Source organism: Wickerhamomyces anomalus (genome assembly GCF_001661255.1).
Source record: "Wickerhamomyces anomalus NRRL Y-366-8 unplaced genomic scaffold WICANscaffold_3, whole genome shotgun sequence".
Lineage (NCBI taxonomy): Eukaryota > Fungi > Ascomycota > Saccharomycetes > Phaffomycetales > Wickerhamomycetaceae > Hansenula > Hansenula anomala.
Genome location: NW_017567112.1, coordinates 2,164,367 through 2,177,704, shown reverse-complemented (window position 1 = coordinate 2,177,704; position 13,338 = coordinate 2,164,367). Strand labels below are relative to the sequence as shown.

General features: G+C 35.8%; 7 protein-coding genes across 7 annotated transcripts in view; 6 read left to right on the top strand and 1 right to left on the bottom strand.

Annotated features, from left to right (window-relative positions):
- Positions 1 to 505, bottom strand: part of WICANDRAFT_84349 (uncharacterized protein) — a gene marked incomplete at both ends in the record, with an annotated part of 3,244 nt that extends 2,739 nt beyond the window's left edge. The window contains 2 exons of the mRNA XM_019185696.1: positions 97 to 380; positions 444 to 505. Of these exons, the coding sequence (XP_019039713.1) occupies positions 97 to 380; positions 444 to 505 (346 nt within the window). The remainder of the gene's footprint in view (positions 1 to 96; positions 381 to 443) is intronic.
- Positions 506 to 1,452: 947 nt separating this feature from the next.
- Positions 1,453 to 1,676, top strand: WICANDRAFT_84348 (uncharacterized protein; the record flags this gene model as incomplete). Its single annotated transcript, XM_019185695.1, has 2 exons — positions 1,453 to 1,535; positions 1,562 to 1,676. The coding sequence occupies 2 exons, from the start codon at positions 1,453 to 1,455 to the stop codon at positions 1,674 to 1,676; spliced, it is 198 nt and encodes a 65-aa protein (XP_019039712.1).
- A 108-nt stretch (positions 1,677 to 1,784) lies between these two features.
- On the top strand, positions 1,785 to 2,366 carry WICANDRAFT_63057 (uncharacterized protein; the record flags this gene model as incomplete). The annotated part of the gene is made up of 2 exons (XM_019183485.1): positions 1,785 to 1,883; positions 1,959 to 2,366. The coding sequence occupies 2 exons, from the start codon at positions 1,785 to 1,787 to the stop codon at positions 2,364 to 2,366; spliced, it is 507 nt and encodes a 168-aa protein (XP_019039711.1).
- Positions 2,367 to 3,599: 1,233 nt separating this feature from the next.
- Positions 3,600 to 5,904, top strand: WICANDRAFT_68980 (Zn(II)2Cys6 transcription factor). The gene is made up of 2 exons (XM_019184148.1): positions 3,600 to 4,098; positions 4,145 to 5,904. The coding sequence occupies exons 1-2, from the start codon at positions 4,012 to 4,014 to the stop codon at positions 5,882 to 5,884; spliced, it is 1,827 nt and encodes a 608-aa protein (XP_019039710.1). The 5' UTR covers positions 3,600 to 4,011; the 3' UTR covers positions 5,885 to 5,904.
- Positions 5,905 to 6,419: 515 nt separating this feature from the next.
- WICANDRAFT_92995 (uncharacterized protein) lies at positions 6,420 to 8,395 on the top strand. Its single transcript, XM_019186391.1, has 3 exons — positions 6,420 to 7,715; positions 7,782 to 8,097; positions 8,120 to 8,395. Exons 1-2 carry the CDS (start codon positions 6,495 to 6,497, stop codon positions 8,001 to 8,003), a joined length of 1,443 nt encoding a protein of 480 aa, XP_019039709.1. The 5' UTR covers positions 6,420 to 6,494; the 3' UTR covers positions 8,004 to 8,097; positions 8,120 to 8,395.
- A 1,607-nt stretch (positions 8,396 to 10,002) lies between these two features.
- WICANDRAFT_84343 (agmatinase) lies at positions 10,003 to 11,379 on the top strand (the record flags this gene model as incomplete). Its single annotated transcript, XM_019185694.1, has 2 exons — positions 10,003 to 10,105; positions 10,157 to 11,379. 2 exons carry the CDS (start codon positions 10,003 to 10,005, stop codon positions 11,377 to 11,379), a joined length of 1,326 nt encoding a protein of 441 aa, XP_019039708.1.
- Positions 11,380 to 11,588: 209 nt separating this feature from the next.
- Positions 11,589 to 13,226, top strand: WICANDRAFT_31223 (uncharacterized protein; the record flags this gene model as incomplete). The annotated part of the gene is made up of 1 exon (XM_019181810.1): positions 11,589 to 13,226. The coding sequence occupies one exon, from the start codon at positions 11,589 to 11,591 to the stop codon at positions 13,224 to 13,226; it is 1,638 nt and encodes a 545-aa protein (XP_019039707.1).
- Between the last annotated feature and the right edge of the window lie 112 nt (positions 13,227 to 13,338).

The following is a 13,338-nucleotide window of genomic DNA, read 5'->3' as shown; positions in this document are numbered from 1 at the left end:
TGCTGTTTCAATACTTGCAGAAGCAGAAGTTGGATATTCACCACCAACACCACAACCCAAAATACCTCTTCCAATAAAAAAACATCCAAAATAAACGTTGTTCAGTGGATCCAGAAGCACAAGCACAAACAATAGCACCAACAATAATGAATACAGTGGTATAAATGAAAGCTTGTTTTCTACCCACACGATCTGTAATAAACCCAAAAGCAATTTGACCAATTATATTAGCCACCAAGATAGAATTAGAAACCATTGTTTTGTATTTGGTAGTATAGCCTTTAAAAGATTTTGATAAAACAGCATTAGCCATGGTCATAACACCCTGTTGATATCCATCACTCAAGAATGCAGCACCACAAGTAAAGATACCACCTAGTCTCTTGAAGATCCCTTCTTTTGGGGCATCACCTTCTTGAGCCTCATTATCTCAGAAGAATTACTTTTCTGAATTTCTGTAGACTTCATATTCAACGTTTTGAATGTTGTCAGTTTTTAAAGTCATTTGTGAAAAATCTTCGCGAATGTGTTCTGTGATGGAGAATCAAGACCGTTTCACGAGATTTAAAAGTTGACGGGCTATCTGTGTCTTTTATACACTTGAAGGGTATGGATGAGCTTGACTGGCTTTAAGGAGATTGCCTTTTCAAGAAGATCATATATCTCTATCGCTGCTTATTCAATTATGATCAACGTGTGCTATGATTTATTATGGCGCGTATTAAACGATAAATCTGTCGTTTAATGTTGAGCTTTTTTCAAGCAAATATTTTGTACATATGCTAATCATGCGCAAGTTATACTACAAGATTAGCAAGAAGCGAAAGTGAAGATGTTCCATGTTTCATTTTGCACATTGCACGGCTGGTGTTCAGCTCACTCAATAGTAAATAGTAAATACTAATTGATTAGGCAAATTCGCGGGTATAAAAGCGCGAATTATGTGACATTTTTTTTTTTTTGGTTGACAGATCTGATCGTTAAACGAAATCATTGAAAACGTGTTTAGTGACGGTAGGAAGGTTACAATGCTACAGTACTACAGTACGGATATGGTACGGTATCAGATTATAAGTGCAATCCTACGCCAGACTAAAATACCTTTGATTGTTCACATTGAATCATCAGCTTAGACGGACCCTCCAAGAACCAGTATCAACAATGACAATTTCAACCTATTGTGAATTGAAGAAAAGTCTTGTATCTACAAATGAAGTGGCTTAATGCCGGAACAACATCAATGTGGCGCTTATATGGTGTTCAGTGCTCACATTGTTTACTGCCTTGGGTGGAAGACCCCTGGTGGTGTTGACTCTAATTGGCTTCTCGTCTGACAATAACCTCAACGTTTATTTGATGAATCTATGAAGAAATTGAAATCTAACATCTTTTCCTTCTTTGTTCCACTGGTTCCATCCAATTGATGCACTCAAGAAGCTACTCAATTCAATCATGGTTGTCATACTATGCTATTTGTATTATTTCAAGAGTTTCGTATCTAATTCTGAGTTGATTAATCTCAACTTTGATCTTTTGTCGAGGCAGGTTCTGGTTTTACCAGAGATAATTTTATTCTTTCCTTTAACAGTTTCATTCAAACCGGTTTCAACAAGTACACCTTTAATCATGGTGTTGCATCTGGTGATCCTACATATTTGGATTCGATCATTGTTTGATTACTCCTAATGTGCATTTAAAAGAAGCAGGATTAGTTCCAGTGGAATCTTCAATAGCAGAGGATCAAAAGCTTGCCAAGATTTTAGCCAAAGGTATCAGTTTTGCAAATGGACTATACCGTAAAGTTGGACACCACTGCGTCAACTGCAAATAATACTTATTATCACCAGTTCAATACTCTTGGTGATGTTAGTGTTGAATCTGAAGTTGGAGAAACCAAATCTCTCAGTGGCTCTTGGTTTGAGATGATCATGAAGTTACTGATAATTCATGGCTAAAAGGGTATTGTTGAAATAAGAGGTTATAAATTTTTGAAAAGACTTGATGAAACAACCCAGGCATATTTTGAATGGTTTCCAATTAGACCACAAATAAAAATCTGGAGAAACTTTGAATTTGGTAAATTATTTCAAGTTTATATGTCAAGACATTATTCTCGTGATATAACAAATTATTATCATAATCAAGAAATGGTTGAAAGATTGGTCAATTTAGAAGACCGTACCATGCTAGGAGATCAAAAAGAATGGCTAGAAAAAAGATTATTAGATAATGATACGGTTTCGAATTTCATTGCAAGTCAATGTGTTGTCAGAGATATTGATTTCACATCACCAGAAACTGGTGGATTATTATTCCCATTTGAAGAGTTCAATCAAGATGCTTGGGATGGTTGTATTTTCAATTGAAATATAAGATTGAACTTTATCAAGGACATTAAATACCAATATTCTGAGTGGTGATTTCCATATTGCAATCACTAGTGAATGTCTTTACCAGATGTAAAGTTGAGACTGGTGAAGGTACAGTTGTTGTTGAGTTCACCACAAGTGCGGATAGCTTACCGACCACTTTCTCAAAGCATTTTGATGAGTCCCAAAGTCTTCAGATGTTAAGATATTGGTTGAAAATAGAAATTTAATTTGGAATGATGGGTTATAGAGAGGTTATATTGAATTATGCACTGGAATGGAAAATGTAACTACTGATTATTATGGGTTGATATCAAAGATGTTAGTTTCGAGCACGAAATTATGGTACATTTCATTGTTAAGAATCATATCAGTCGTGTCGATAGAGAACGAATTGAAACCAACAGTGAGGCCTTGAATGACAAACTGTAAATAGATTATAAAATTATTGATTTAGGACCTTCTCGTGCAAGACCCGGTCTATCTATGCCATCTAGCTAAGTTGATATTGTAATCATGTCAAATACCTTCAGATTATTTAATGCAACTAGGAATTGCTACTATTTTAGTTTAATTATGATGCTGTTCATTGATGATGGGCTTCTTGAGTACCACTACACGTTTCTTGGTTAGTTCCAGGGTGACTCTGGCAAACACCTTATTAACTTCAACGGTCACTATTGCCTGTTATGCTACTTCAACAAGAACCATTGTTGAAGTCGCGCCTATTAACCACAGCACAAATATCACGTTGTGTACATCACACTTATACAATAGTCTATGACTTCAAGATACAGCATGTTATACACACAACTTTGATTAATAGCCAGTAATGGCAGGGAGCATCCAGCCCGAAAGAGGATACGATTTTCAGTTAGAAAGATTATAAAAGGAGAATGGGATCCCATGTAAATGTAAATTAGATTATTTTAATAGACAACTGGTTTTTAGAGTAAAACTTTGTAGAAAAGGAACTCGTGAATCCTCAACAACCTTCGCTAGCGATCCAGGAGGAAAAACAACACATCATTGAAAAACGTTATTCTCTATAGTTATCAATGTGACTTTCAGTAAAATTAAGATTACGATTCGATGATTTAAAACCTGTGTTTGTTAGGTTGATGTAGCTAGTCACGGTATAGATCTATAAGGGCTAAATCGTTAAGAACTCTTGCAGCATGATGTTATAACTATTGAGGTCGAAAAAATGAAGTATATATTTTTGATAGAATCCGCCATTAGCCTATAACCTATAACTTGAATATGAGGGCAGAAAACAAAAAGTGCATGCACTATCAATATCTCCTCATAATTACATGATCATCATCGCAATATTATAGAGCCATATTGTTCAATATCTAATCTATCATGGGTTTTAGAACAGTTCAGTGATGTGTCAAATTCCATGCCGATGAAACATCCATCAACATAAATTATTCAAAGTATTGATTCTGTCAAATCAAATAAAGAATGGCAAAGGACCAATGGGTATTATAGTTGAATACTTGAGCCAATGAGGTAAAGCTAATACCTCAATACCAGTCAAGTCCAATCCAACTCATCAGGACCGCGAATTTGTTTTCAATAATAAAACAACATTAAAATCCATCATGGGCTTCATTAGCATAACTAAAACCAAGAGATGACAAGCTCAGGAGTTGGTGTCATAAAGAAGAGAACCAAGTATAGCAAAAATGGCTGCCAAGAATGTAAAAGAATGAAGGTTAAAGTGAGTTGTTTTTACGCACAGTTTAAGAACTAGAATTAACATTCAGTGTGATGAAATGAAGCCAATATGTACAAGATGCTCAAAGACTTCCAAACAATGTCTATATATACCATCAAATCCAAAAAAGTCTGCAGCGAATTCAAAGGAGAGAACACCAATGGAAAACCTACCAGTGGATCCAGCAATACCCGATTCTGTCTCTTCAAAATCTTCGTATAACAGCTCACCCTTAAGCCTTGATAGTTTCAATAAACTACAAAATAACTTCACAAAATATGACTTCATAGAGATGATTAATGAAGATATTACATCCAAATTTGACAAAGCAATAGATTCTTCACTAAAAAATATACGGTTTGATGAAAATAATTCAAGTTCAAATTTGATTAATCAATTAGATGAAAACATACTCAACAATTTAGAGGTACTGGACGGTGAAAACTCTTCAAGTCAAGATTTTGTAACAACAGATACAATTTACCAAATCCCGTTGAATCTATTCAATCCACTTCAAGATCTTCAACACAAGTTTTATTTGGAAGTTTTTTACAAAGAATTTTCACAAGTCATTTTACCAATGGAACCAAAGCCAAACTTGAACCCAATTAGGGATATATTGTTGCAACATTGTTTCAGAAAGAATTATCTGTTTTATGCAATCTTAGCAACAGGTGCCAGATTCTCTTTCAATAAACGGTTGTTAGAGGATGATCAAAAGAATTATTCCATTTTCATGAAGAAAACGCTTCAGATGCTTGATGATTTGGTTTATGTCAAAGATTTCATCCCAAGTGATGAGAGTTCCAAAGCTGAAATGACTAAAACTGTTGAAAACTTGCTATTGACAATATTAATATTAACATCTGATAATGCTTCAAGTATGAAACAAAGTTGGAGAGGTCATTTGAAAGGAGCAAAAGATTTATTGCATAAAATCTTTATTTTGAAACGCTTCAATCATAATTCTAAAATTCTCATTTTTTGCAAGCTTTGGTTCACATCTTTTGAAGTTTTAGCTTGTTTAACAGCCCCTAGAGGTGGAACTATTAGTAGTGAATTGGAGAGAAAACATTTGATTTTTGATGGTTCAAATATGGATGAACTAAAGGTACTCCAAAACTTGAAATTAATTACAAGGGAAGGATTCAACCTAGTACTTGGATATCATGATAGTATTCTATCTCCAGTTGTCGGATTAATTGATATTATGAAGCTATCCAATGAGTCAAGTGACATTCAAGATATTGAGCATATTACCAACACAACGTTACATTTGATTTCGGAATTCAAGACCAATCAGCATTTATCCATGCTGAATCATATTCCACCTTCGGCAATTTCAACATATCGAAACTCTTCTACAGGTGACGTTCGAACAATTTCATGGTATGATATTTGTCATGAATCGCATGTTGATGCTAGCTTAATTACAATCATTATAAGGTTATTTTCTGCTCCTAAAACAAACCATATTATTCAGGGATTGGTGAAAAAGATATTATCAAGATTGCAAGTTTTGGGTGGTGATTATCAGTGCTTGCACACCGGTGATGATGGCTTGTTGACTCATGATAATCGGAAACTTTTCAACTTAATGCTGTTGCAATGGCCCTTATTAGTGGCTGGCTTGAATAGCACGGATCCACAAGATAAAGTGGATGTGGAGAATTTATTCCGATTACTACAAGAGCTTGGTTCGGGATCTTCTATTTTTGTTCTTGATAAAATCAAGAGGTGTTGGAATAATGAGATGAATCATAATGAAGTTGATATTGTGACATACTAAAAGATTGCAAAATTCCGATTAGATCGCAAAATTTTAAATCATGTACTTCCATTGTCTATGTAGGATTTATAATCTGTTGGATTGCTTAAACGCGATCGGATTTGTCTCGTTTCAGAAGGTGATTGCACAGTTTTTAGATCTGATAAGCACAAATTCGCGCGAAACATCTGCTGCCAATCTGACCCGTGTCAAACATTTTTCTGAACTTCGGACTTTTTGACATCAGATAAACTTTGACTCAATCATGAGCTGTTTGATAACAGTCGGCAATATTGTTATCGTCAAAGCTGCATAGTTCGAGAGAGATGCTGATGTGTTTGTATATAAAACTCCAGAATGGCTTCCAGCAGCCCTCTGGTGGACAATTTATTAATCAAACATCATCATTATGGGTTTATCCAAAGAGTTTCTCAAGAAGCTTGAAGTTCCACATGAATCAGAAAAACATTTGAGTATTTTGCAAAATCCTGACTTGGAACCAATGCCTCCAAATAGAAGAACATGGGGGTTTTGGTCATATGCTGGTTATTGGGGTGTTTTGAATATAAGTATTTGGACTTTTTCAGTGGGGTCTAGTTTACTTTCATTGGGGTTAAATATACAACATGCTATGGCTGCGTTGACTATTGGTAATATATTGATTGTGCTTTACACTATTTTGAACTCTTACCCAGGTCAAGTATATCATATTGGTTTCACTGTCTGTCAGAGAATTGTGTTTGGTGTTTATGGATCAGGATTGGGTATTTTGATCAGAATCATCCTCTCAATAACATATTTCGGCTCCCAGGCATGGCTAGCAGGGTTATGTGTTACGGTTATGCTATCTTCAATAACACCAAATTACTTGAATATGGAGAACACTTTCCCTGAATCTGTTAAAATGTCTACACGTGATTTTGTGAGTTTCTTTATTGTTCAAATCATTTCCATTCCCTTTTTCTTGATCAAACCTGAAAAAATCAACATCTTTGTAAATGCATCATGTGTTATGGCATTGGCTGGAATGGTTGGTATGTTTGGATATATGGTTAAACTGAATGGAGGACCTGGGTCAATATATTATGAAAAGGTTACTCTGAGCAATTCTGAGTTTGGGTGGATGTATTTGATGGGGATTAATGTTTGGTATGGTGCTCTAAGTCCTGATATTTGCAATCAATCAGACTTTTCAAGATTTAGTTCAAGCAAACCAAAATTACAATGGGGGATATTTTGTGGTATTTTCTTCACTGAAATCATACCTTTGGCTGGCCTAATATGTGCTAGTATTAGTACAGACCTTTACGGAAAGCAGTATTGGCTACCAACAGATATATGCTTACAATGGCTAAATGATCATTACACCCCACGTACACGTTGTGCTTGTTTCTTTTTGGGTTTGTCATTTTTAACATCAGAACTGTCTCTTAATACATTAACAAATGGCTTTGCTGGTGGGATGGATTTAGCTGGTCTTTGTCCAAAATATATTAATATTACAAGGGGTTCCATTATCACTGCACTTTTAAGCTGGGTTGTACAACCATGGCTGTTTTATAACACTTCTTCAACATTCTTAGGAGTCATGAGTAGTTTTGGTGTTGTTGTCACACCAATTATTGCAATTATCGTTTCTGACTTCATGCTGGTTCGTGGAGGCAAATTGAAATTAAATGATCTTTATACAACGTCAAAGGATGGAAGTTTTTATCATACAGCTGGTGTTAATTGGAGAGCTGTGTTTGTTTTCTTTGCTTCTGTGGTGCCTGGTCTCCCAGGAATGGCTGCTTATGTCAACCCATCAATAAAGCTGAAAACTTCAATAATCAATTACTTTTATGGGTCCACTGTTTTTTCATTTTTTTGTCCACTGATATTGTATTATGTTCTTTCAGTTTACATTTTCCCAATAAAGGATAGAAAGATTGCTGCTGGTATTGATCTTTATAATGCTTTCACTCTTGATGAATATAAGAGGCTGAATTTGATACCATATGATGGAGTTAATCCTGAAGAAGTTATTGTGTTGGAAGATTTTACAAAGGATGACACTCATGGTGGAAACTCTACCAGTGATTCAACTAGTGGAATAGCAAGCTCAAAGGAGAAAATAAAGAGTGTTTTCAATGTTGTTTAGAGAAAGTTACTTTATATATCTTGTGGTCACTATTGTAGGTTTTTTTTTCTTGTCGTTCCTAAAAGAAATCTCATCAAGCACAGTTGTCAAAAGACCTGTCTACAAAAAGATTCCGTCACAGATATCGTCTATTCAATATTACGTTTCATTGATTCACTTAATATTTCTTGCCAATTGGATTTCAAAACGAAATAAGTTTCAGATATGGCAAGTGTGAATATACCAGTCCCTAATCCAATCCATAAACCGACCAATTTAAGATCTTTGACAAAAGCTAAATATAATGCCAACGGAACAGCAATCATGTAATAACAAGCAATATTCAAATTACTTCCAATTTTTTGACGACCCTGTCCTCTTAAACAACCAGCTGCAATAACGTTGATGCTATCGTAAAGTTGGTTAATTCCCAAAATTTTAATAACCGACACAGCTAAATGAATAACACTTAAATCATTAGTGAATAACGAAACAATCTGATACTTTGCGAGTACAATAGATGTGCAAATAATGGTTCCAAGGACCACTGAAAGAAGTAAAGACACCCTTATAGCTATTTCAGCATCTCTGGCTGATTGAGAACCAACAAATGTGGCTATTCTGGTGGATCCTGCTATACTGACACCGAAGGGGATTTGAAATGTTAAAGTAGCCATTGTTGATGCAATGGATTGTGCAGCTAAAGTTTCAGTACCAAATCTTGATGCACTTATTGTTAAAATTTCAAAGGCAAGAAATTCAGCTTCAACCATGATAACACCAGGAAGTGCTAGTGAGAACATTGGTCCCCAGTTTTGGAAACTTTCTTTCAACCTCAAACCGTTCCAACATTTTCTTCCGTCAATAAACACAACATAACATAGTAACAAAGCAGCCATTAAACAATAATTGAACGCAGTTGCCAATGGTGCTCCGGCAAACCCAATTCCAAATTTTGGATGCCAAACCAGTAAATAGTTCAAAAGGGCATTCAAAGGTGTGCAGATAAACAAAACATATTGTGCAGCTTGGAAAATACCTTGTGCTTGTAAAAATCTTTTACCAGTTTCAAATAAAATGTATCCAGGAGATCCAAATGAAATAATTCTCAAATAAAGTTGAGCCAGATCAGTCAGTTCTTTGTTCGGAACAAAACAGTTCAAAATACTACCTGAAAACCACCAAATTAAGTTAACTGGAATTGCAGCCACAAATATCATCAAAGTACATCTTTGAAAGTGTAAGCCAACCATCTCTAATTTTCCTGCACCATAAGCTTGAGAGCAAAAGGTGTCCAAGCATGTACTCATTCCATTAAAAATGCTGACTGTTATATTAAACGTCATGGTAGACAATGAAACTGCAGCAAGTTCTGTCTTTCCTATGTGACCAACTGAAAAGATTGAAACAACAGTTAGTGAATATTGAAGGAAAAATGTGATAATCATTGGAATTGAAGATTTCCCAATAACTTTGAATTCTTTAGAATAAGTTGTAGACGCATCTTTACCCACCATGGGAATAACAGCTTCTTCAGTGGAACCATAATCTCTTGAATCACTCCCTCCGTTCTGGATAAGTTGTTCATATTTTGAGCCAGACATCACCAAAAAAAATATATGTAGGGTTCTTGCCTTTCCATGAGCAAAGAAGGTGAAAGAGAGGAATCACATTATTATTTTAATCATTGGAAAGCTTAGTGATAATGACATCGTAGAAACAAACTTCAGATTGATATCAACATTCGCAATTTTTTTTTTTTGCGAACAAATTAATTTTCCGATGGATCGGAATTTTTCAAAATTGAAATCCCGATTTCAAAAAGCCGTAGAATTTGAGATTTTTTGGCAGTTGAATTGAAAATGAAAATATCATCGGAATCGCAACAAGTCAATTGTGGACAGATCATGGTTTCCGAAGAACGAAAGCTAGTTAGATATACAATCCAAAATGGTTATAAGAAGGGAGTGAATTCCTTTCAGGAACCCCATCAATTCAATGAAAAACTAACTACACTAAAATGCAACTTTCAGCTGGTGTTTTACAATCAATCGTCTTAGCTCTTTTTGCCTCTCAAGTATCAGGTTCAGCAATTCCAAATGCAGAACAATTAGTCTTGAACTGTGAAAAAGTTGAAAGCTCAAAAGACGTTCAATCCTCTTCTCTCGGTGGAGATAGATCGCATTTATCATTCCTTGATCGTTACTATGGTCCAATTTTAGATAATTTGGGAGTTCAACAAGTCGCTAGCGTTGGTGGTAAGCCAAAAAAATCACCTATTCCAGTTTCAGATGCTGCTTCATTGTTGCTTGTCAAAGATCAATATGACTATCCGGACAAGGATGATTTAAGAGATTTGAATGGCTCAGCTGTCTTGTATCGTGGTGGTGAGTTTGGTGGTGTGAACACTTTTGCACATTTACCTTATGTCGATGCTTTTTCCTCAGAATCCCTCGAGACTGAAAAATTTGACATTGCAGTTCTCGGTGCTCCATTTGATACAGGTGTCAGTTATAGACCAGGTGCTAGATTCGGACCAGATGGTGTTAGAGCAGGTTCTAGAAGATTGGCACCAGCATATTCAGTTTATGATGGGTTTGATCCATATGGTAATTGGGCTCGTGTCGTCGATGTTGGCTCAGTTCCAGTTACACCAATGGATAACCGTGTTGCACTTGATCAATTGTACAGAGCTGAAAGGGCTGTTGGTAAATACTCAACAACTGATAAGAATGCTTACAAGACACCAAAGATTTTCACCATTGGTGGTGATCATACCATCACCTTACCTGCTTTGAGAGGTGCTTTTGAAAATTGGGGTCAAATTGCAGTGATTCATTTTGACTCTCATTTGGATACTTGGGATCCATATTATTTTGGTGGTAATGTTACTGAGTATCAATCAATTAACCATGGTACTTATTTGCATTGGGCTCATGAAAAAGGTCTGTTAGCTCCTGATGCTTGTATTCATGCTGCTATTAGAGGTCCATACCCTGGTCCACAAGATGTGAAACATGATATTGATTGTGGATTTGATAGAATCTTGGCTCGTGATATTGATAAACTTGGTGCTGACGAGATCATTAAGAGAATCAAGGAGAGAGTTGGTGATTATCCAGTTTATATTTCTGTTGATGTTGATAGTATGGATCCTTCAACTGCTCCTGCTTCGGGTACTGTTGAGCCAGGTGGATGGACATCCAGGGAGCTCTTAACTGTTTTAGATGGTTTAGAAGGTCTAAAAGTTGTTGGTGGGGACGTTGTTGAGGTTTCTCCACCTTATGACACTGCTGCTGAAATCACATCCATTGTTGCAGCTCAAGTTGCTGATTCTATCATATCATTGATGATTATGGATTCCAATAGAGAAGCCAAAGAAGCTGGAAAAAACTAAATTTATGAAAAAAAAATTATGTTTTCAATGTTGTATGTAGACTCTGCCATTATCTCGGGTTTCTTTTATTTTTTCGGCTCTATCTTTAGCTACTGGAAACTGGGTGTGAAATATGTTGAAAGTCTAATCAACTTGCTAACCAGTACAAAATGAACTCTTTATCACGAAACTTTGGATGCTCCTTTGAAGATGCTTGCTGAACTATCAATATGTCTCCTTTTGAAGGTTTCTGGAAATATATCATAAGTGTTGTGTTAATAACAGGATTCATATGGACTTATAATCAAGCACCATTTTTGTTTGAAAACCCTAGATTTATAATTTCAAGCGATGATATTAAATACAATGACTACACTCCCTTCAATAGACCGATTTCTTTGGAAAATGCTTCTGCTGTTTTCAACTTGATCAATGGTGTTGCTGCTAATAAAGACCAAAACATATACCCGAATGGTGTTGCTTTTCTACCAGCATACATCTCAGAAGGAACCATGCTTTATCATGGTAACAACCATGGTGAGATACCAGCTGGTGTTGGTTGGACAGCTCTAGACTATGAGTTCAGCTATGCATTTATTGGGCTCACATCACACAAGAAACAACAAGCAAGTCAACTTCAACATGTCATTGAAGCTGAAGGATTATACCCTGGTGGAAGCCATAAACCTCCTGCAAAAGATCATAATACAATGTTAGCGTTTGAAGTTGTCAAGCCTTTGAATAAGCTAATATTCTTTGACGGTGCTAGTGGTGCTAAGGGATCAGGGGGTGAACTGGATACACAAATGATTCTGGGTAACGTTCCCAAAGGTGAAGATGAATCAGAATATAGCTTTGTTGAAAGCGTCTGTAAATGGGGTAGATCATGGGGGCTGGATGGACTTATTAGAGTTGAGACTGGATTTGAAGTTATAATATGTGATATGCATTCTCCAAAATTAAAATTATCTTCAAACACTACTTTAGAATGGTTTGAAAACTTATCAGGCATACCAAATGATAACACCAATGAGATTGAAAGCATATTGAATAAATTCAAACATACAGCTGCATATGATCAGAAGAAAATGGGAAACGCCCATGACAAACGAGATAGAAGAATTCTTATAGATTTTAAAGGTTTGTCTACTCCACTGAATAAGACATGGATACACACAGATCCTTATGAAAGAAGACTAATTGATATTCCACAGGTTTTGAAAGATGAGATGAGAAAGTCAATTGAAAATTATTTGAAATCGGATGGACATGCTGACCCCTTTTCAGGTACTGACTGGCAATTGGTTTCAAATGAAATTGTTGCCAAATTTTCGGATATTTTACAACTGCTCTCAATATATCTTGAACCTTTGGACTTTGAAAATTTGTCCGATTTTGATTTGATGCAGGTGGTTACTAATGTAACAGTACTTACTGGTAACTTTGTCAGGCGATTCAGTGAGTTTCAACTTGCAGATGATAAGTACAATCAAATGAGAGAGGCAAAGCTGAAAGCCGTTTATGAATATGCACATTTCCACGGTGGTTTGGCAACAGAATCGGAGATTCTTATCTGGTCATCGTTCATTAAAGTTACAGAAGCTCTTGTTGATATAATGTTTGGATTCTTTGATGTATCTAATAAGATGGTTGTCAGAAGTATTGTTGAGAAAAAACCATTGGGTGACTTAAAATCACAATTTCAATCCATCAAAATTCAGTTTATGGAATTATTTCAGCTACTCAATTGGTCTTCGTTTTATGATTGTGATCACAAGTGTGGGTTGGATAGTGTCTGTTTGACTCCTTTTGCTTTGAGAGGAGCAAGAAGATTCCCCAAGACACTTCAGTGTACATCCTATCTCTGATAATAAGCTTTTTTATTTGTCTTTGTAGCACTTAATAGTGGTCTCTCGGCCGAAACAAGAATACATAAGTACTTACCGAAAAAATGATACATCACAATGTAAACATGAAACC

Excerpts from the sequence above, each read along its gene's own strand:
- WICANDRAFT_68980 (XM_019184148.1), top strand. The coding sequence starts at position 4,012 with ATGACAAGCTCAGGAGTTGGTGTCATAAAGAAGAGAACCAAGTATAGC. Across the intron at positions 4,099-4,144 it reads GTAAAAGAATGAAGGTTAAA|TGTGATGAAATGAAGCCAAT; the intron begins GTGAGTTGTTTT and ends ATTAACATTCAG.
- WICANDRAFT_92995 (XM_019186391.1), top strand. The coding sequence starts at position 6,495 with ATGGCTGCGTTGACTATTGGTAATATATTGATTGTGCTTTACACTATT. Across the intron at positions 7,716-7,781 it reads ATTACTTTTATGGGTCCACT|GATAGAAAGATTGCTGCTGG; the intron begins GTTTTTTCATTT and ends TTCCCAATAAAG.